The sequence below is a fragment of the Lacerta agilis genome, chromosome 2 (assembly GCF_009819535.1).
Source record: "Lacerta agilis isolate rLacAgi1 chromosome 2, rLacAgi1.pri, whole genome shotgun sequence".
Lineage (NCBI taxonomy): Eukaryota > Metazoa > Chordata > Lepidosauria > Squamata > Lacertidae > Lacerta > Lacerta agilis.
Window position 1 is genome coordinate 733,943 of NC_046313.1, and position 20,885 is coordinate 754,827.

General features: G+C 44.2%; 1 protein-coding gene across 1 annotated transcript in view; it reads right to left on the bottom strand.

The window, feature by feature from the left end:
- Window positions 1-18,240, bottom strand: part of LOC117039423 (LIM/homeobox protein LMX-1.2-like) — a 68,576-nt gene extending 50,336 nt beyond the window's left edge. Inside the window, 2 exon segments of the mRNA XM_033136529.1 lie at window positions 9,989-10,175; window positions 18,155-18,240. Of these exon segments, the coding sequence (XP_032992420.1) occupies window positions 9,989-10,175; window positions 18,155-18,212 (245 nt within the window). The 5' untranslated portion in view covers window positions 18,213-18,240.
- Window positions 18,241-20,885: the final 2,645 nt, after the last annotated feature.

A 20,885-nucleotide genomic window follows, 5' to 3' on the forward strand; every position in this document is an offset into this window, starting at 1 on the left:
CCCCTTCACCAGCCACGGTCAGAATCCTTTGAAGCCCCAGCAACACTTTCTGTTTTCTGTGAATGAATGCTATTATTGTAGAATGTTTGCAATGCAAGTAATTGTACACTTAGGCTGCAATCCTATATCTCCACCTACCTTCTGTTGCACAAGCAACCCACAGTCTGGGGGCCAGTTCACACAATTCCTTCTAACATAGAAGGCTCAAGGCAAATTGGCTTTTGCTGTAGATTTTCACACATAAAATTTGCTTGGTTGAATATAGTAACGTAATCTATGCCCAGTGCTTTTCTTGAAGGGGGAAAAAGGTACCAAAACTCACCATGAAGTTGTTACCGTAAGTTTGTAATATTTTTTGGGGGGGAGGTGCAGGTACCCCTGAGTCCCCCCAAACAACAGCACTGCCTATGCTTCCTTAACCATGTCCTCACTGGACATTTTCCCTAACAATTTTTGTTAATAATGCAATGAGCCACATTATAGTCACTTGCCGTACCACTGAGAAATATCAGTTCATTCCTAGAAACCCAACTTCAATTTAATACAGTACATTTCTTTAAGGTTATTGTATGAATCAGTGGAGGGGACAAGAGAATCACGTATTAGCTTGGGAAGGACTAGTGGTACCCATGAATCCTAAGGGGGATCAGCAATGGCAAATCCATACTGGACAAAGTTAATGTGCAAATCCAGGTCCAGGTTCCTTCAAAAGTCTCTCTTTAGCAGCCTAAACCTTGTTATCGCCTTTGTGTCTACATCTTTCTTAAAGTGTGCAGCCCAAGACACTAGTCAGTCTGGAGCTTGAATGAAACACCCCCAGAACATCCCCTGCATTTTCTTTCATCAACATCACAGACTTGTATTCGATTTATGACCCATTACAACTCCCAACTCCTTTCCTGCAATGGCTACTTTAAACAAGGAGGCAGCCCAAGCCCCGTTCATTGCTTGCTTCTAGGTCTCCCTCTCCGTCTCTTGACCTCTGGCAATGCATCACTAGGAAATGGGCAAATGCTGGTATTTTTATTACTCCCGTCCAGCTCTGCTGACAAAGCTTTGCGTCAGTGGCTGGGGAGGAGGTTGTTCTCTCTCTCTCTCTCTCTCTCTTCAGAAGAAAGAGATAAGATTTGGACCGTTAAGGGGAAACTTTTCAAGGAGACTGCCAAGACTCGGAAAGCTCTCCTGAATAATGTTGCATGATATCTTCCCCAAAACTTCCCCAAAGTCTTGTATGTACTATGTTTACATTTCCGCTCCCAGCAGGGCCTGCTGCCAAAGGAGGACCTCAGCTCTTCCCCTTTCAAAACAACTGTTATTGCCCCCTTCAAAAGGCTGTTCTGCACTTTTCAGCTTCAGTGGGCACATGCTCTGGGTTGAATTCGTGGTCTTGTTGGAACTCCCCTGCAATGGAGTGTTCATATGTGAAACCACGGCCAATCATGGCGCTCCAAGGTCATGACTGCACAAAACACTGGCTGTGGAGCAGGGGGTAGGGAGCCTGTGGCCTTCCAGAAGTTCATAGAATTATAGAGTTGGAAGGTACCCCAAGGGTCATCTAGTCTAACCCCCTGCAATGCAGGAATCTCAACTAAAGCATCCATGACAGGTGGCCATCCAACTGCTGCTTAAACACCTCCAATGAAGGAGAGTCCACCACATCCCAAGGGAATCCATTCCACTGTTGAACCACTCTTATGATCAGAAAATTATTCCTGATGTTTAGTTGGAATCTCCTTTCTTGTAACTTGAATCCACCCTCTGAAGCAGCAGAAAACAAGCTTGCTCCATCTTCCACATGATAGCCCTTTAGATATTGGAAGATGGCTATCATATCTCCTCTCAGTCTCCTCTTATCCAGGCTAAACATACTCAACACCCTCAACCATTCTTCATAAGGCTTGGTTTCCAGACCTCGATCCTCTGCACACATTCCAGCTGTGGCCTGACGAAGGCAGAATAGAGAAGTTCTGTCAGAGGCAGGTGCCAGGGTCAGGTAAGTAATAACTCACAAGGTGCCAGCGAAGTTAACTCCTTATTCAAAGAAACTCAGGACCATTGAGCCCAGTATCTCTCCACAGTAGGTCTTGCCCCAATGACACAATTGTGAGGACTGAAGGTCTCCTCCTTCCCAGTTCCCCAACTCTCCCACCCCCAGGTCCTTTGTCTTGTCTCTCTTTGCTCCATCCTCTTCATTCCTCTTCATGTTCTGGGAGATTGGGGGGGGGGGGAGGAAGCTGGTTACAGCAGGAGGAGGACACCCCCTGGTTTCTTCAGCCTTAAACAGGTCAGGGCCACAATACCTCAAGGTCTTTGTGTTCCTCCTCCGTGAGAGGTCCAGAAGGTAGCAAGATGAGAGCGGGTCTTAGTGCTGTGGCTCCCCACTTGTGGAATGGCTCCTTTGCTACACATCTTTAGATGCCAGGCAAAGACATTCCTCTTCTCAGGCCTTTGGCTAATAAAACAATCATGGCCTTTTAAACCGGGGGCAGGGGAGTGAGGGTCTTTCTTTGTAACTATGCTATGTATTTGTGTGTTTTTATATTGCAAACTGCTCTGTGATCCTTGGATGAAGGGCACATTAAATAAATAAATAAATAAATAATTCCTTCATCCAAGCCATTTCTAAAGATGTTGAACAACAACAGGCCTAGGACAGAACCCTGCGGCACCTCACTTGTCACTTTCCCCCAGGATGGGGATGTTGGGCTCCAACTCACAACATCCCTGACCACTGGCTTGCATTGTTGACCCATGTGACCACGCCGCATTTGTGGCATCACCAGTAGCCATGGGGACTGGGGCTGACATCACCATAACACAGTTGAAAGGGTCAGAGACATTCTCAGGTCCACTGGGGGCAATCTGCCTGGGTAGCCTGCATATAGCACTCAGCTAGAGTGTGCACCTTCTACAACTGTCCCGCCCGTCCAAAACATCCCCCCAAGAGGGTGACTAGGCTTGGAAACTGCCTCCCATTGGCAGAGGTTCCTCACCCCTGCTCTACGCTGTAAAGGAGGTGAATTTCCCACACTTGCTGTGCTTTGGATTTGCTCCTGGGACACCAGGAGAAGATGGAAGAGGCATTCCTCGGAAGCAGGTGAGTAGCCCTTTCTCTATGACTGATAGTTATCTGTTTGGGGCTGCCAGATGGAAATCCAGAGACTTTGCCTGTCAGCTCAAGAGGTCTTGTCAGACCCATACCAACCACACCATGTAGTTTGCAGAATACTCCAGCCAGTCCTTATAGGATGATAGCTTGTCCTGATGGGATAGACGGCAGAGAGAAGGGGAAGGAGACCTAGGAGGCATCCAGCCTTGAGCAGAGGATTCATGAGGGTTGATCTGCTGGAGCTCGAATATTTGCTCTTTAGTTTGTACTTAATCAATGGATCAAAGAGAGAAACAAAACTGCTGCAGCTTCGTTGGATTAGTCTTGCCCCCATCTCCTTTTAGTCTGCCTTGCCTGCCTGCTGACTGTGAGGCTTCCCTGAAGTCACCCTTCTCACAGCAGCCAAAGGAGCCGTCAACAAAAGAGGGGATGGCGTACATCAGCAGGAGAAGTTGCGGCTGCAGAATTGGATTCCCAAATTTGTTTCAATGATACTCCATTGTTTTCCCCCTCCCTCCCTGGTCGTGGCTGCATCTGGGAAATGACAAAGATGGGCTGCCAATTTCCTGTTAAATAATGCTAAATATTCCGTTTCCGGCGAGGACGCCATTGCGGGCGGTCGTGGGTCGTTTCGGTAGCGAGACGACCCTGGCCAGCCCGGGGGTAGGAGCCCCGCTACCGCACAGCGGGGCTCCGTCAAACCGCGGGTCGAGAGTCCCGCGGCATGGGCTCTCCAGCGAGCCCACTATGGCGCTGAACCCTTCTCCCGTTCCCCTTGTAAAAGGGGCGTGGGAGTGAAGGGACAACGGCGCCGGGCTGTGGAGGCATGCCCCAACCGGGCTGGTGAAGCGGCGGCCGCCGCCTGCACTGAGCGAGTTCGTTCTACCTGATTCCGAAGAAAAAAAGAAGAAACCCGCAGGCCGTGAGTACGGAAATAATTGGTCCTAAATTCTTTGACATTTGGCGCTCTGGGAGGTACATTAAAAAGGAAGCCCGTTCCTCCCTTTGTTTAAAGAAGAAAATAACTGTTTCTGACTGTGACTGCTGCTGCAGTAGTGGATACAAAGTTTCGATGGAGTGTTTCTTTTGACAAGTGAGACTGGCTGAATCCCTTTTAGGGGAACTAAGTTGGTGGAAATATTTCTTCTTGAAGTTGTTGGAATGCAATCTTTTCACCCTGACTCCGGGGGAAATGGCTGCTGAAACTTATGGTTAAAGATGGAAAAATACTGAAACCTGATACCCTATGCCCACTTCTACCATGTTTGGTTTCGTTTTTAAATTGGCTCTAGACTCAGGACTGACCCATGAACAAAGGATTATTCTTTTGAAGTTAGAATTGCTAAATCAGAAATTAAATCTGTTGAACCAGGATGTCGAGGGAAAGTTATATACCACAGGAAAGACTCTTGAGAATTTTGTTAAACTGGAAGAAAACCTTGGTCGGGAACTTAAGGAAATTTTTGAAAAGCAAAGTACAGTGTCTATGCAACTCCGAGAAGATGGAAAATCCTGTTGGGGTGAGAGACCCAGGATTAGAAGACAATTTATATCCAATTTCTGGGGTGAGAGCCCAGAAATGATGGGAAGAAGATTTGTGAATCTGCAATCAGAAGATGATTGGAACTTTGAAATGGAGATGCTGGAAGGTGATGATTTGTGTATCCTGAAGCTCCCTGCAAGGACATTTATGGACTGCGTCTGGACCTGTGGATTTATAGAAAAAGAGGACATTCTGGACAATGGTGTTGGAGGGAGATGGAGAAATGTCTGGGGGGAGACCCCGAGATGGCGAAGGAAAATGGTCAGAAAAGGGATAGGGTGAAATATTTAAAATATAATTAGGATGGCTTATTATGGTACCCTGAAGTCAGTGTGTTAAGAATTTGAGATTTTGAACTAGTGAAGAGATATGTTAATTTTCTTTATTAGCAGCAGTTTAAGTGAAATAAGATGTATGATGTGAGTTAAGAAGTAATAGGTTAGTTTGAAGTAAAAATAAATATTAAGAAGTATGTTTAGATTTTTTGGATGATTTAAACTTTAGAGATGAGAAGTTATTAAAGTAAATTAGAAGTGGAACCAAAGGAGAGAAAACGGGGGAAGTCACCCAGTACAGATTCAAACAAGAAATTTTTTTATTTTTTATTTGTTCTAAACAAGAAAAAGAATTATTGGTGTTTTAGTGGTGGTTCGTATTTGTTTTTCATTGTGTTTTGATTGTTGTGTTTGTGTTGTTGTATGTGTTTTGTTGTTCTTTGTTTTGTAAAAAACCAATAAAATTCTTATAATAATAATAATAATAATAATAATAATGTTAAATATTCCAGTTAAATAATGAAAATAATAGTCTGGAAAGACCCTCAAACAAAGCTAACAAACATAAAGGGGGTGCGCAGCAATGTGTGAGTGTTTATCATGCCTTCTAGGGGTCCTCGGTGCATTTCACGGCATCCCTGTCACACTTGATGCAAGCTACTACTTAACATTCTTCCAATGTGCTTAATAGAGAGGTAAAGAGGTCAGCTCTCTCCAATGGCTGCATGAGCCTCCTCTCCCACTATGGCCTGTAAATGTGCAGTTAATCAAGAAACTCTCCATGCGATTTGTTTGTGCTGAAGATGGAATGATCTGTTGCTGTGTGCACAGGTCAGGCTATGCACCCTCCCCCTCCATCATGTGTTGGGAATGGCAGGGATGGGCAGGAGAGATCTGTCAACTGAGAGGCCTTTTACAGTACTGTGAAGAAGAAAGGAACAAGTATTGGCTGGGTAGGGAGTTTGGTTCTCCAGCCCAGGGATGAATTAAAATAAATGGCAGAGAACGGCCATTGGGATGCATTGCTTTTAATATGTTCCTTTCAACCCATATGAGTCTGGCACCCCTAAACCTAACTAGCATATACAGCTCCAATTGATATGATTGGAAAATCCATTTATTCATTCCATTGATGGACAGGCACTGACAGTTTGGCTGGAGTGAAGCTGTGTTTTAATTTGGTGCCTTTTGCTGTTGTGCTGCTTTTGGCAGCGGCTGCTTACACCCGGCAGCCCCCACCACTTCTGAAAGCTGTGTCTCAGGGAAAGACAACCCACTGAAAAGGAGGGCTCAGGAAGACTCACAATTCTCCCTGACCAGCTGCTTTGTGGCCCTGGCTTCAATTCAAGCTAGGACTGCAAGGGGCAACTCAGGAGCTCAGCGCACTCCCGATTCTTCTTTTGGCATTTCAGTCACCTGACATTGCAGGATGTCATGTGACTGTCAGGTGGAATGTTCTGCCCCCTTGTCAAAGTTGCCTGCTTCTGAATCTGCCCCTTTGGCCAGATCCAATCCCCCACTCCTGCCTTGAAGTCCAGCTTTCTCTTCCCCCACCACAGTCTGCAGAAGATGTCTGGAGAATTCTTTCTCTTAGTGGTATTCTTATTATCATCATCCCTGATAAGATCATTGTTTGTTGTTGATTTTATTTAGATTTTATGTATCTACTGTATTTGTTTGATTTGGTCTGCTTTTAACACTTTCGTGTTGGAACTTTATTTTGTACAGGAGTTTAGGATCCTTGGATGGGCAGCTGTCTATAAATTATTTCAGCTCACTGATGCTTAATATTACTCTCCTCTTCCATTCAGTTCTCATGGGCGCAGCTGCAGAGCAACGTGACCGAATAAGGGAAGGGCCCAAGCTCATTGGCAGAGACCAGGCATTGCGCACGAAACACCCCAGGTTCAACCCTAGACATTTCTGGCTAGAGCTGGAGATTTGTTGCCAGTAAACTAGGGAGATGGAACAATGGTCTGACTCGGTATAAGGCAACTTCCGATGTTCTAAAAGTCTGGTTTTGGTGGGAGAGTTCATGGCAGGTCTTGCTGAGCAAGCTTTGGAGAAGCTCTTGAAGCAGAAAGCCCAAAGTATGTACCCTCTCTGAGATACTCCTCTGTAATAGACAGGAGTGTGGAGCTGGGTTTGTTTGGTTTGGTTGCTTTCTGATTTCTGCAGCTGTGATCAAAGCTCTGGGTGTTGTTGGGAGATCTAATCCTCCCCCTCTAATCCTGCAGCCTTGTAGGCTCAGGCCTGACACTTGGCCCAGCAGCAGCAGAAGGTAATGGGTCTGGAGGGCTGGTTAATCATTCCAAAACATGCTAAGCGTGAGCAATCAGCACAGGCTTCCCCCAGCTTATCGCTATTGCTAAAGTGTTGAAGGAAATGCAGTGGGGGCGCGGGGGGGGGGTGCTCCCTGCTTCCTGGTCGTTTTTGAAGTTGCTATCTAAAAGTCTTCCATTAGGAATCCATAAAAACAGAGTTTTTGCAAGGCCGTTAATAAAATGGGTTGGTTTTATTAACTGGTTGGCAAAGGTCTTCCTGCAGGGAATAGGAAAAAGAAGTATCAACAATCTTTAAAGATTGTAGATGCTCATTGCACTTTACAGATAATGTGAAGGGGGAAGAAAACGAGAGGTGCTTTCTCCAAACAGCACTCAATCTAAACTCAGAGTGGGAGAAGAGATCATGAAAGCACATTCAATGCCTATTTAAACTTCACGGCTTCTCTCCATGAATCCTGGGAACTGTAGTTTGTTAAAGGTGCAATAGCCCTGTGGGGGTGAACTACAATTCCTATAATGCTTGGGGGGGGGATAAGTACTTTAAATGTGCATTGGATGTGCTTTCAATGTATAGTGAGAATGGGGCCAGAAAAGGGAGAAGAAGGGAAGGCAAAGGGTCCTCCCCTTCCTCATTCAGTCCCCACAACAACTCTTGGAGGTGAGTTCTAGTCATATATACATTGGACCATCAAGAAGGCTGATCGCTGAAGAATTGATGCTTTGGAATTGTGGTGCTGGAGGAGACTCTTGAGAGTCCCATGGACTGCAAAAAGATCAAACCTATCCATTCTCAAGGAAATCGGCCCTGAGTGCTCACTGGAAGGACAGATCCTGAAGCTGAGACCCCAAGACTTTGGCCACCTCATGAGAAGAGAAGACTCCCTGGAAAAGACCCTGATGTTGGGAAAGATGGAGGGCACAAGGAGAAGGGGACGACAGAGGATGAGATGGTTGGACAGTGTTCTCGAAGCTACTAACATGAGTCTGACCAAACTGCGAGAGGCAGTGAAGGATAGGCGTGCCTGGCGTGCTCTGGTCCATGGGGTCACGAAGAGTCGGACACGACTGAATGACTGAACAACAACAACAACAACAACATTGGGCTTGTACATCCTCCCAGTAGCACTAGCTTCCTCTGCATCTGAGATCAATGGTCCTGTTTATTACAGTGTTTTGTTGCTCCTACCCTGTTGCCTGTGCACAAGGAATTATGGCACTGGTAATTCTTGAGAGGAAATGTCATATAGGGAAGCACAAATATTGCTTGTTCTCAAACGACACACCCTTTTTCAAATGTACAGGGTGTACAGCCTCCAACATTCCTCGGATGAAAACAGGGACATTGCTCTCTCCCCGCCAACTGGCCCTTCTGTACCCCCCCCCTTTTGGGGGGTCTTCCCCTGCAGAGAAGAAGGGCAAGGGCCACCACCACCATCATATAATAATAATAATAATAATTTATTATTTATACTCCACTCATCTGGCTGGGCTTCCCCAGTCATTCTGCATGGCTCCCAACAGAATATAAAAAATACAATAACCGTCCACTGTCCTGAGAAAACCCCTTAATCCCAATTATATTTTATTTTATTCTTTGGTAGATTTACAAAAAGAAAACACACACAGAGAGAGAGAGATATATAGGGGAAGAGTCGACACACAAAGCTTTTTATAACAACAACAACAACAACAACTCCTTGTGCTCCGCTGTGCGCCCCCTTCCTTCCCTCCCATAAAAGAAAAACAAACAACCCCAGGATTCCTGCTATGAATATTGCTGATTTCTCCACCCAGGAATCTGGGCACCTTAAGCTGTTGCACCGCAGCTGCTGCCTTTCTCCGAGTTGCAGTAGCATCACTCTGGTGCTGACTCATGTTCCAGCATTGTGTCCTGGCAATAATAATTCACCCTACCTATGCAGTGCTACAGCTTAGCTAGCTATCATCCACCCTGTATATATTTAATGAATCCAAGGGTTTGCTGTGCAAACACAGACTCCGGTGTCTGACATGGAATCATGCTACTTTGTCATTTTCATTTTTGTTAATGAAGGGGGATGTTTCTGGCTCTCCTGGGCATGCAGTGAAGCTTGGGGGTATCTCCTTGCCTTCCTGCTTCTCCACATGCACGTTATTCCCCAGTGTGCCAAACTTTTCCTTAAAAACCATATTCAGGGCAGCAGAATAAATTATCCAAAAATAAGGTTTAAAAAAAGCAATTATATTCAACATGCATGACTTATTTTCTGTTTGCAGAATTTAGATTTATTTTGCAGCTGAATACACAGTTGTTCTTTAATCCTGATCTCATAATGGATTTTAGCAACCTGTTCACAGTCTATTCACCTATCACATGGCAATAAGTTCATGTCACTGGATAAGAAAAGATTATGTCTCTGAGCCTACACGTGATACAAACTTTAACCACACCACAAAATAGCTGTCAAAAGTTCTCCACAATAAATAAACTGATTTGCACCAACAATTCAACAAAACATATTACTTGGCTCTAGAATTCCAGCACTGAGGTCTTTCATCTCCCCCTTAGATGCCCAGTCTGGACTGTTCTGACCTTCTGTGACATCACAGCAATGTTCATGGCAGCCAATAGGACGACACTGCCTGCCCAGTTCCACTATGACAGTGGACATTTAACTATAGAAATGACCGCCCAGCTAGCAAAGTTATTTGGGCCCATCTTTCCCTCGACCACTATCCGCCTCAGCCTGCTCTGCCAAGTCACAGGGGTAGAAATCAAAAGGTGCCAGGCACTTACTTTTCATAGTCATGCTTGCAATACAGCTGCCGGTTGCGACAGTAGCAAGTGCCGGAGAGAGCTTGCAGGCAAGCAGCACACTTCAAGCAGCCTTCGTGCCACGAGCGCTCATTCACCCTCAGCAGGAAGCGGTCGGAGATCGGGGTGTTGCAGCCAGCACAAACCTCCCGCATTTTGGACTCTGAGCCTTGATGGCGGGGGGGGGGGAACAACAACAACAACAACAACAATGAATTGCAAAACTCAAAGGTCCTCTTTATAAATGAGAACAGCTTACAAAGAAAGAGGGAGGCCTGGTGTGGTGCGGTCTGTGGCATGATCTGCTGGGATACTGTGCTTGGGGATGCTTTTGCAACAGAACACTCGGGTGGTTCATGTCCCAGGAACTCATTGCTGAAAAGAACCCACAATCTGCATGCAAATGGTGCAACTTGTATAATTGTACTCCCCCCACCACCACCACCACCGCTATAGTTCCAGCTTATATGTTGCAGTTTGGTTCATATTTGGATTCTGTGATTTTGAAGTCATTCCATTGTTTCGAACATTCAAAACCACCCAATACCCCCCCCCCCGCTAATGCAGGGTCTTCTCAAAAGTGGTAACCCAACTGTGGAGTGACCTTCATAGGGACGGTGCTCCAACTCCCTCATCGTTAACTTAGGAAAAATCTAGAAATGGTCACTTTTACCCAGGCATTTGGAGGCTGAGAGATTTGTTCCTGACAACTCTTAAATTATTAAATTATTAGCTGTAAGAGTAGGTGGTGGTGGTGTTTTTTTTAAACAGTTTTTGTTTAGTGTCATTTTAAACAGTTTTTATTTTAAGTGTCATTTTAAAAGTTTTAATCTGTTTTTAGAATATTGTTTTAAAACTTTTAAAAGACATTTTAATTGTATTCTGTTATTGACATGTTTCCCACCTTTGGGAGAAAGCAAGGAATATAAATTTAGCAAACAAACAATATTTGTACATTTATGGTTAATTTTTTTAACTCAACAGGTAACAGAGCATTTAAAATATTTTATCCATATAATATGTGTTTTATACTGCTGTCACTACAATGGGAAATATTTCCAGCCCTCTCTACCATCCCGGATACTTTGGCTTAAGCAGGACACACCTCACTTCAAATAGCAGATAACTTTTTTTAATGTCTTGCTTGAGTTGATCAGGATTATCTGTGCATCACTTCCTAGCGTGGAAGTGCAGGTGGGTCATAAACACCCTCTGCAGTGTGTTGGACGTGGCTTGGGGCTGAGGCAGTGAGGGAGTCTAAGCTTCTGCCAAGTGCATGGCATCATCTTCAGTGCGGAGGTTGCTGGGTTTTGTCAGACACACTCCCTTTCCTTCTGGGCTTCCCTGCTTGTATGTGTGAGTGCATGTGTGCTCACTCGATTGATGGTGTGTGCTGCCATCTCGGTGTTGGAGAGGAGCCGTGGCTCTGCAGTAAGGCGTGGCTCCTGCTTCAGTGCCTAGCATCTCCTGGGAGGAGGGCTGGGAGAGAAGCCTGCCTGGAACCCCAGAGAGACTCTGCCTAACCTGCAGTTGCTGTTGTTACTATTATCATTAATTCCCTTCTAAATTGCAGTTCATCTGAAGGCCACAGTAAATGATATAATATAAAATGATACAGTAAAATTACCAAAAAAAACCTTTAAAGCATAACAAAACAACAACAACATTAAAATAAAATAAACTGACAGTGGAAAACAGCCTCTAGCATGTTTATGTCTTTGATGTTTCCTTTCCACTGAAATGTATTGAAACTGATTGTGTAATTAATGGTGATAGTTTTGGCCATAGTGGATAGCAAGACATATAACAGATTTCAGTGGAATCTGAACTGCAGTGGAACAGAAGCAGCACTGATTGTGGTGAACATAGGACGGGATGGAAATGGCTGCCTCCTTGCATTCCTAGTCTCTTGTTCCACAATTGGATACCACAGTGGGGAAGGTTTGTGTCCTTTGTCATCACCAGCTGGGCAAAGCTGCTGCCACCAGAGCTACTAGCAGAGCCTCCCCGGCTGATTTTCAAGGCCCAAGGCAGGATGTACTGGGAAAGATGCTGTGGCCTTTGCCCATTCTTTGGGGATACGTTTGTATTGGGGGAGAGAAAGGGTTAATAGGTTGACCAATGAGAAAGCCTGAGGGCAGAGCCTACCTGATTTTGAGGCTCAGCCCAGAGGTTTTGACAGTTGGTCCTTTGGGGGGGGGGATAGAGGAGTCATAGTGAGTTAGAGACAGGGACAAGACTGAGGGAATAGAGTGACAGCATTTCAAATATATTTTAAAACTTGTTTGTGTTTGAAATAAACTTTAATCTTCATTGTTAACTCTACCTGACTGAGACTCAATACTTCACTGGGGAACCCTGGGTTTTTTCCAACAAAATGAGTGGCAGCGGAAGAATAAAGTAGTGGTGTACAGGTCAATAGTCCCTGAAACGACTGGGGGCTCTGTACAAACGCCAGAGATGCTCTTTCAAGAGTTTGGGTCCTGTGCTGTATGAGGCTTTGTAGCCCAAAATCAAAACTGTAGCGGACTTCCGGCGAGGACGCCATTATCGGCGGTTGGGGGTTGTCTCGGCTGCGAGACGCCCCCGGCCTTCCTGGTGGAAAGGAGCGCCGCTACCGCGCAGCGGGCTCCAGGAAGCCGCGGGGAGAGCGCCCCGCGGTCTGGGCTCTCCGGCTGGCCCCATCGCGCCGACCTGTTCTCGGGCTTCCCTTGTAAAAGGGTCACCCGAGTGAATAGGCAACGGCGCGGGGCTGTGGGGGCTGCCCCAACCGGGAAGGCTAAGTGGCGGCTACCGCCGGTGTACGAGCGCCTCGTTCTTTCAATTGGATCTAAAAGAAAAGAAGAACCCCGTAAGCTGTAAGTACGGAGTTTAAATTGGCTGCAAAATTGAAAAAATTGGCTGCCGGGGAGAAACGTCAAAAAGGAAGCCCGTTTCTCTCCCTGTCGGAGAAAGTGAAAGTGACATTGTATCTGGCTGTTGCTACGCTTGACTGATACAAATGTCTCTGTTGACGTTTTTGTCGATGCCTGTTAGATTTGCTTGTTTTATGAAGAAACCCCCGTCAGGGGTGGATTGAGACTTTCAAGGTATCTCCTCTAAAGGATTGTGGAATACAAAGGGAAACTTTTTGTATTCTGATTAGGGGGAAATGGCGGCTGCAATCTGAAATCTGAAACCTGATGATGGAAAAGTACTCTGTTATTTCCTGCCTGCTTCTGCCTTTTTCTGGTTTCACTTTTAAAATGTCTACAGACCCAGAAATGATTTATGAACAAAGGACAATCCTTCTGAAATTAGAATTGTTGAACCAGAATGTCACCGAAAGATTTCTTGAGATTGGAAATTCTTTTAAGAACTTTGCTAAAGAACTTAAAGAAACAATCAGAGAACAATATACAGGGATTTTATTTGAAGCTGAAAACACGCAACTCCAAGAAGAAGAGAAACTCTGTCGATGTGAGAGATCCAGAGTTGGACATAGTGATATTATATCGGCTTTCTGGGGTGGGAGCCCAGGAATGCTGGAACTTTTGGAACTTCAATCAAAATCTGCATTGATGACTGAAGTGGAGATGTGTGGTGGTGACGTATTAATTCCCGTGAAGAGTTCTGCAAGGATACTTTTGGACAATGTTTTGGCTTTTGGATATAAAGGGAAAGTTGACACTCAGGACAATGGTTTTGGAGTAGGATGGGGGGAAGTCTGGTGGGTGATAATGAGAGGAGGAGAGAAAATGGCAAGAAGAGGGGTAGGATGAAAAATTTCATATGTTCAATTTGGAAGGCTTACCACGGTACCCCAACGTCAGATTTGGAATAGAGAAGAGATACTTGGATTGTGTTTATGAATGATATTAGTTTAATATTTTATAAGATATGAAATACTGGTAGAAACAGTAGCGACAGTTTTATTGGAATAAGAAATAGATAAGGTTATAAGAAGTTAAGATTTGTAATAAGATGTTGTATTTTGATATTTAGATATTGAAAGATTTAAGATGTTGAGATGATGACTATGAATTTAAGTGAAAGAAATGTTTAAAAAGTTATAAAAGTCACTAAAGTAAATTGGAAGTGAAAGCAGAAGAGAGAACGGGGGAAGTCCCCCTAACTAGATTTGAAATAAGATTACAAATTAATAGATGGAGTGTTGGTGTTCCTGGGTGTGAGGTATGTATTTGTTTTTCTTTTTGTTTTTGTTTATGTAGTTTGTAGGTGTTGTTTCTTTGACTATTTGTTGTTGTCTTTTCTTTTGTTGTATTTGATGTTTTTCTGGTTGTATCTGTTGTATTTTGATGTGGAAAACCAATAAATTTTTGTTTAAAAAAATCAAAATCAAAACCGTAGCATATAGACAGCCAGGGCAATTCCCTAAGGGTTGGTGTAACATGCCCCGCCCACAGAGCCACGTTTCATACTAGCTGCAGCATCCTGACTGTCTTCAAGGGACAGAATGGTGCAATAATCTAGTTGGGCGGTTATTAGGGTGGAGATCAGATGTAGTTTATGAAGGAAGTGAGGACAGACCAGAACACACCAAGAGCATAGGATCTGCTCCCTCCCTTTATAGAATCAGAATGGTAGAATTGGAAGGGGCCCCTAGGGTCATCTGGTCCAACCCCCTGCAATGTAGGAATCTCAAAGCATTCATGGCAGGTAGCCCTATCCAACTTCTGCTTTAAAACCTCCAAGGAAGGAGAGACGACAACCTCCCAGGGGAGGCCATTGCTCGGTCCAACAGCTCTTTCTGCCAGGATGTTTCCCCAAATGTTTAATCTCCTTTCTTGTAACTTGAAGCCTGCCCTCCAGAAGAAAACAAGCATGTTCCATCTCCCATGTCACACCCCTTAAGATATTTGAAGGCGGCTATCATATCTCCTCTCAATCTCCTCTTTTCCAGGCTATAATTTAAATGTATCTTTAAAAAACGAAAACAAAATAAGCCTTGAAAAAACCCTTACCAGGTTAAAAAGAAGGGATTTCAAATTCAGATGAAAACTTCATGGTTATTTTATCTAGAAAAGCAAACCTCACAATTACAGGTGGGTAGCCGTGTTGGTCTGCCATAGTCAAAACAAAATCGAAAATATCTGAAGAAGTGTGCATGCACACGAAAGCTCATACCAGGAACAAACTCAGTTGGTCTCTAAGGTGCTACTAGAAAGAATTTTCGATTTTGTTTAAACCTCACAATGTAATTCTACACATGCCTACTCAGACATTAGCTCCATTGAGCTGAATGCGACTTACTCTCAGGTAAGTGATTGTAGGATTGTCGTTTTGGTCTGCTTAAACACTGAGACATGCATGTTTTCTAAGAAAGGCACACTCAATATAGTATGATTTGCTGGAATTTTGAAAGATGTTTAAGGGTTAACATATCACCAGAATAGGGATGCACTGTGGGTTAAACCACAGAGCCTAGGGTTTGCTGATCAGAAGGTTTGCGGTTTGAATCCACGCAATGGGGTGAGCTCCTGTTGTTTGGTCCCTGCTCCTGCCAACCTAGCAGTTTGAAAGCATGTCAAAGTGCAAGTAGATAAATAGGTACCACTCCAGCAGGAAGGTAAACGGCATTTCCTTGTGCTGCTCTGGTTCGCCAGAAGTGGCTTAGTCATGCTGGCCACATGACCTGGAAGCTGTACGCCGGCTCCCTCGGCCAATAAAGTGAGATGAGCACCACAACTGGACCTAATGGTCAAAGGTCCCTTTACCTTTACCTTTATGTCACCAGAATACATAAAACATGACAAATAAGTTACTCTGAACATGTGAACAAAGAATGGTGAATGCTTTAATCCCATGAATTTTTGGAGCAAAAGGACAAAGTCCTGAATCGCAATGTTCAGCTTAATTTTTTTCTGGTTTGATTGCAGTCTCTTTGATTGCAGTCTTATTGCAGTGAGTGGTAGCACCTTTCAAAATTCCCTCTTCTATGCAGTTCTTAAAAGGGGGGAGCACTGTTTTCCTGTGCATTATATCAGTCCCCGCCTCCATTTCTAGACTTTTGATTTCTTCACACACATCAATTTCATAAAACAATTCAAGTTGCAGTGAATCAAGAGCTTGGGATTCCAGCACAACCCAAGTATCACCACCAGTTATACTGCAAGGGCCAGCCTTTACAATTCCTTGCAGGCTCACTTGAGCAGCACTTGCTGCAGATCTCTCTTGCTTTGATTGGCTGAACACACACACACAATCGGGGCAAGTAGGGGGGGCAATATGATATCTGGGAGCAAGGACTTTTGCTCTCATTGTGATATGGCTTTACACCCACATCTTCCGCCTGCACATGCCTATAATCATACTGAAATTAAAAGTCATAAAGAAATGGAGCTGGTTTGAGCTCAGTGAAAACAATCCTCTCTTATGCAGCATTATTCCAATTTATTTAACGGCAAAATGCCGAGGTTTGCTGCTTTAGTGGAAACTCTCTGGCATAATTGTCCCAAAGGTGCCATTTCAAAGGTCTCTGTACTCCCTTCCATGTATTATTTGCTTCAGTTTGTTTGTATGAAAGTTACTGAGAGGGATATATTTCCCCCCAGACTTCATCAGTGTTTGCATAGGCAAGCCAGGCTTGCAATATGAGCTGGAGTCCTGTGCACACTTACTCAGGAGTAAGCCCCACTTCAGATTAAAGATGCATAGGCTGCATGGGGGTAGTTGCCCTCTGCTGTATATTTTGCACATGAGAGTGGAAAGGTCAGCGTTCCTGTACTGTGAAGAATGGGGGATAATAAAGGATGCCGGAACTGCATTATCCCCTCAACTCCTCAACATTATAAAATATCTTGTTATCCAATATAGAAGCCGTATCTGGCAGGAGAGATCCTTCTTATTTAGCACAAGATATCAATCTTAATTGATATCAATGTAAATTGGGAAAGGAGTACGACAAGGCTGTATATTGTCTCCCTGCTTATTTAACTTATATGCAGAATTCATCATGTGAAAGGCTGGACTGGATGAATCCCAAATTGGAATTAAAATTGCTGGAAGAAATATCAACAAACTCAGATATGCAGATAACACAACTTTGATGGCAGAAAGTGAGGAGGAATTAAAGAACCTTTTAATGAGGGTGAAAGAGGAGAGCACAAAATATGGCCTGAAGCACAACATCAAAAAAACCCAATGTCATGGCTACTGGTCCCATCACCTCCTGGCAACTAGAAGGGGAAGAAATGGAGGCAGTGAGAGATTTTACTTTCTTGGGTTCCATGATCACTGCAGATAGTGACAGCAGTCACAAAATTAAAAGGCACTGGCTTCTTGACAAATTGATGCTTTTGAATTATGGTGCTGGAGGAGACTCTTGAGAGTCCCATGGACTGCAAAAAGATCAAACCTATCCATTCTCAAAGAAATCAGCTCACTAGAAGGACAGATCCTGAAGTTGAGGCTCCAGTACTTTGGCCACCTCATGAGAAGAGAAGACTCCCTAGAAAAGACCCTGATGTGGGGAAAGATGGAGGGCACAAGGAGAAGGGGACGACAGAGGATGAGATGGTTGGACAGTGTTCTCGAAGCTACTAACATAAGTTTGGCCAAACTGCGAGAGGCAGTTAAAGATCAGCGTGCCTGGCGTGCTCTGGTCCATGGGGTCACGAAGAGTTGGACATGACTGAATGACTGAACAACAACAACAACAACAACAACAATTATAATTATAGATTCTCTATATATAAGGTGCTATATTCCTCAAGGCAATGAAAAATAATTTCATAAAAACAATTCAAAAGTGCAATAAAACAGTGTGTGTGTGTGGGGGGTGGTGTTTGCACAAAAGTCAGCATAATACTGTACATCTATGGAGAACCCAACATATACTCAAGTTCACTGTCCTGATGTTGCTTTTCAAAAATAGCCTTTCTGCATTTTGCATCAGTGAGCTTTAATTCACATTAAGTAGCAGGTTTGCTTCTAGATTAGCAAAGGGCATCCTAGTCTGGGTTCTTGTTCCCTTAACCAGAGTCTACAGAACCAAGACAGATTTTCTGAAGCTGATGCTAGGACCCGTCTAACACTTACTTGGCGCCTGAGTGTCACTGCAGACTTTCAGCCAAGACCACTGGATTGTGCGACATTTGCCCCACACCTGTGGAGCTGCACACACGCATCCCTAGATCAGAAACTCACCATAGCCCAGGACGGGTGTGGCCTGCTGGAGACAAGAAGGAGCCTCTTCCGTCTTCATCCTCCACGCCTGGCAAGCATAGGATGGACCTGCCACGGAGGAGGAGAGACTTGGTTAGTCATAAAAGAGAGAGAGATGGCCAAGGGAGGCTGGCAAGCAGCTGGACTCAAGCAGGATGAAGGAGAATGGGGAACTCTTGCTCTGCATAGATCCAACTTCTGCCTTCTCAAGTGCTTGCCAACAAAGTCACTCCAAAAAAGGCTAGGCACTCTCAATGTATTTTCTTGGATACTGTTCTGGATTTGGGAGTGGGGCTGCTATTTTTAATTTTTTCTGGCAGTGGGACATCTGTGCCTCTGATGACACACAAGAGTGTTTACAGTTCCCCATCTCACCATAGGGTTGCCAACTGTTTCAGCGGCTGCTGCTTCTGTGCTGTCAGCCATCAATATTAACCGTAGGTAGTATTAATCACTGTGCTCTGAAAAGCATCACCTACTGACTTCTGCACCTTAAAAGCAAAAGAGCAGGCCAGCTATGCCCCCCACCCCACGACTCCATCTGTTGGTAGATATGATCACACCCAGGCTTCATCATCTACAGTCTTCCAGTTCTTTTCTGGGCCCTCCAATGTTTAAACGAAGCTCTAAACAGTTTGGAGCCAAGTTACCTGAAGGATTATCTCCTCTTGCAAGACTCCCACCAGAGGCCCTCCTTGATGTTCCCCTGCTTGGTGGTGTGTGGGCATAAGGAACAGGGCCTTTGGGGTGGTGGCACTGATGCACAAATTGATGGTTTTAGATGCTAGGCTTCGTGGACTTCTGGGGTCCTCCTTTGAATTATTTAAGTACATAATTAACATTTATTGTTTTCCCTTCCCCCAGTTACCCCACACTTTGCAACTGCTCCTATATTCCTGGTATGATAGACCCACCCCCAAATGGTTTGCCAACCCTGATGAAAAAGGAATTCTCTCTGAGCATATGCAGTTTCCCATTTTAAACTCACTTAACAGCACCATCATTTAGACTAAAGGAATAAATTAGAGTTGTGCATATTTACTTGGGAATATACATCATTTTATTGTAGAAAATGGTATCCTGAATGGGGGGGGGGAATAAAACAAGTATATGTAGCCATGTACATGCCTACCTCTGGCTTACAAAAAAGAAAAGGAAAAAAGATGCCATGGCACCCAAAACCAGCCTCACTGGGCCATGGTGTGCTCATGGCAGCTCGGATGCTGGTTTCATGCCTGTTTGCTGCTGCTCCCCCTGCCATCCGCCACCCTCTGGACTGTGGGCTCTGGATTTCAGCCCAGAGGTCCAGCTCCAGATGTAGCACTGCATAGCGGTGCCCCAGTTATAGAATGCCTTGCCCAGAAGGGCTCGCCTGGTGCTTCCATTATGCCCCCCCGCCCCCCACTCGTGCCTTTTAATATGCCAATTAGTATTTTTTCCCTTGCTGGTTTTTAGACTAGTTTTATATTGGTTTATATTCTGCTTGTGTTAGTTTTATGCTGGCAATATGGAGATGTTGGTTTATTTTTTATTTGTAGACTGTATTTTTAAAACTTATTTTTTTATATTTTGTAAACCACCCAGAGGACTTAGTTGAAGAAATATACAAACAAACAAATAAAAATATGTCAATAGTCCTTGCAACTTTGCTGTGAATTTTTATCCCCATATTTTTTAATTGTGGCTGAGAGATAGTGAGTGGCCCCCCAAGTATACCCACCCACTTGGGAGGAAGTCCCACAGAATAAAGTGGGCCTTACCTCTGAGTAGCTTTGCACAGAAATATGTAAGTTTGTGAGTTTATGGCCAAGGTGAGATTTGAGCAATGTACTTCTCAGCTCATAGCTGCACTTGCCATACTGTTCCAGTTCTTCAGCACCTGAAGTTACCCATTGCATCTCCACAAACATTTGCCAGAAAGACTAGTTACATGACTTGTGGGACCTGAGATCTGTCTTTAGCATCTTAAAACAGATATGTTTTGTGGGTACATACCTAGAAATGGTTCCTGCTCATGCCAGCAGATGTGTGAATGCTAACTGTGATTCTTCATTGGGGAGAGAAAGGCACTCTGCACAAACTCAGAAACATTTCCTTCTTTAATAGATGCCTTAAGCAAGGTACTTTCTCCTAGCCTAAGGCGTGTGTCTGGTGCAATAAATTGTAATATGAGGTTATAATTAGATTATTTGTCAACTTTTCAGACAACCTTTTTAGGTGTGCCAATAGCAGCTTGATCAGCAGGAACTAGCTGGAGATGATTTTCAGAGCACGGAGAGAATATTACCTGCTCATTTCCACAGACTGAGCTGCTATTAAAAACGTAGCTACAGGAGCTAGTTGAAAAGTTTGGGAACCCTAATTATTATAACGGCCTACTTTACAGCCTTGGGAATTACTGAGAGTGGGATGCAAAAGCAAATGACAATCTGGTAGGTAAGAGATAAGGGTGTAAATCAGGCTTTCTGAGGTAAAACCAAGGAAGTAAAACAGACCTAACACAAGATCTTCTTTATCCATGCTCTTGTTCTTCCCTTCCTAACATTACAGCCTCTTCAAAATGTCAGCCACAGCAAGGGAAATGGCACAGGAATAAGGGCTGCCAAAATGAAAATATTGTTATAGGTGGGGGGGGGCGTGCTAAACCCTAGAAATTAATAAATGCTAATTGGGGTGGCACATAACAATATGAAGCTATTTTAAAAGTAGGATA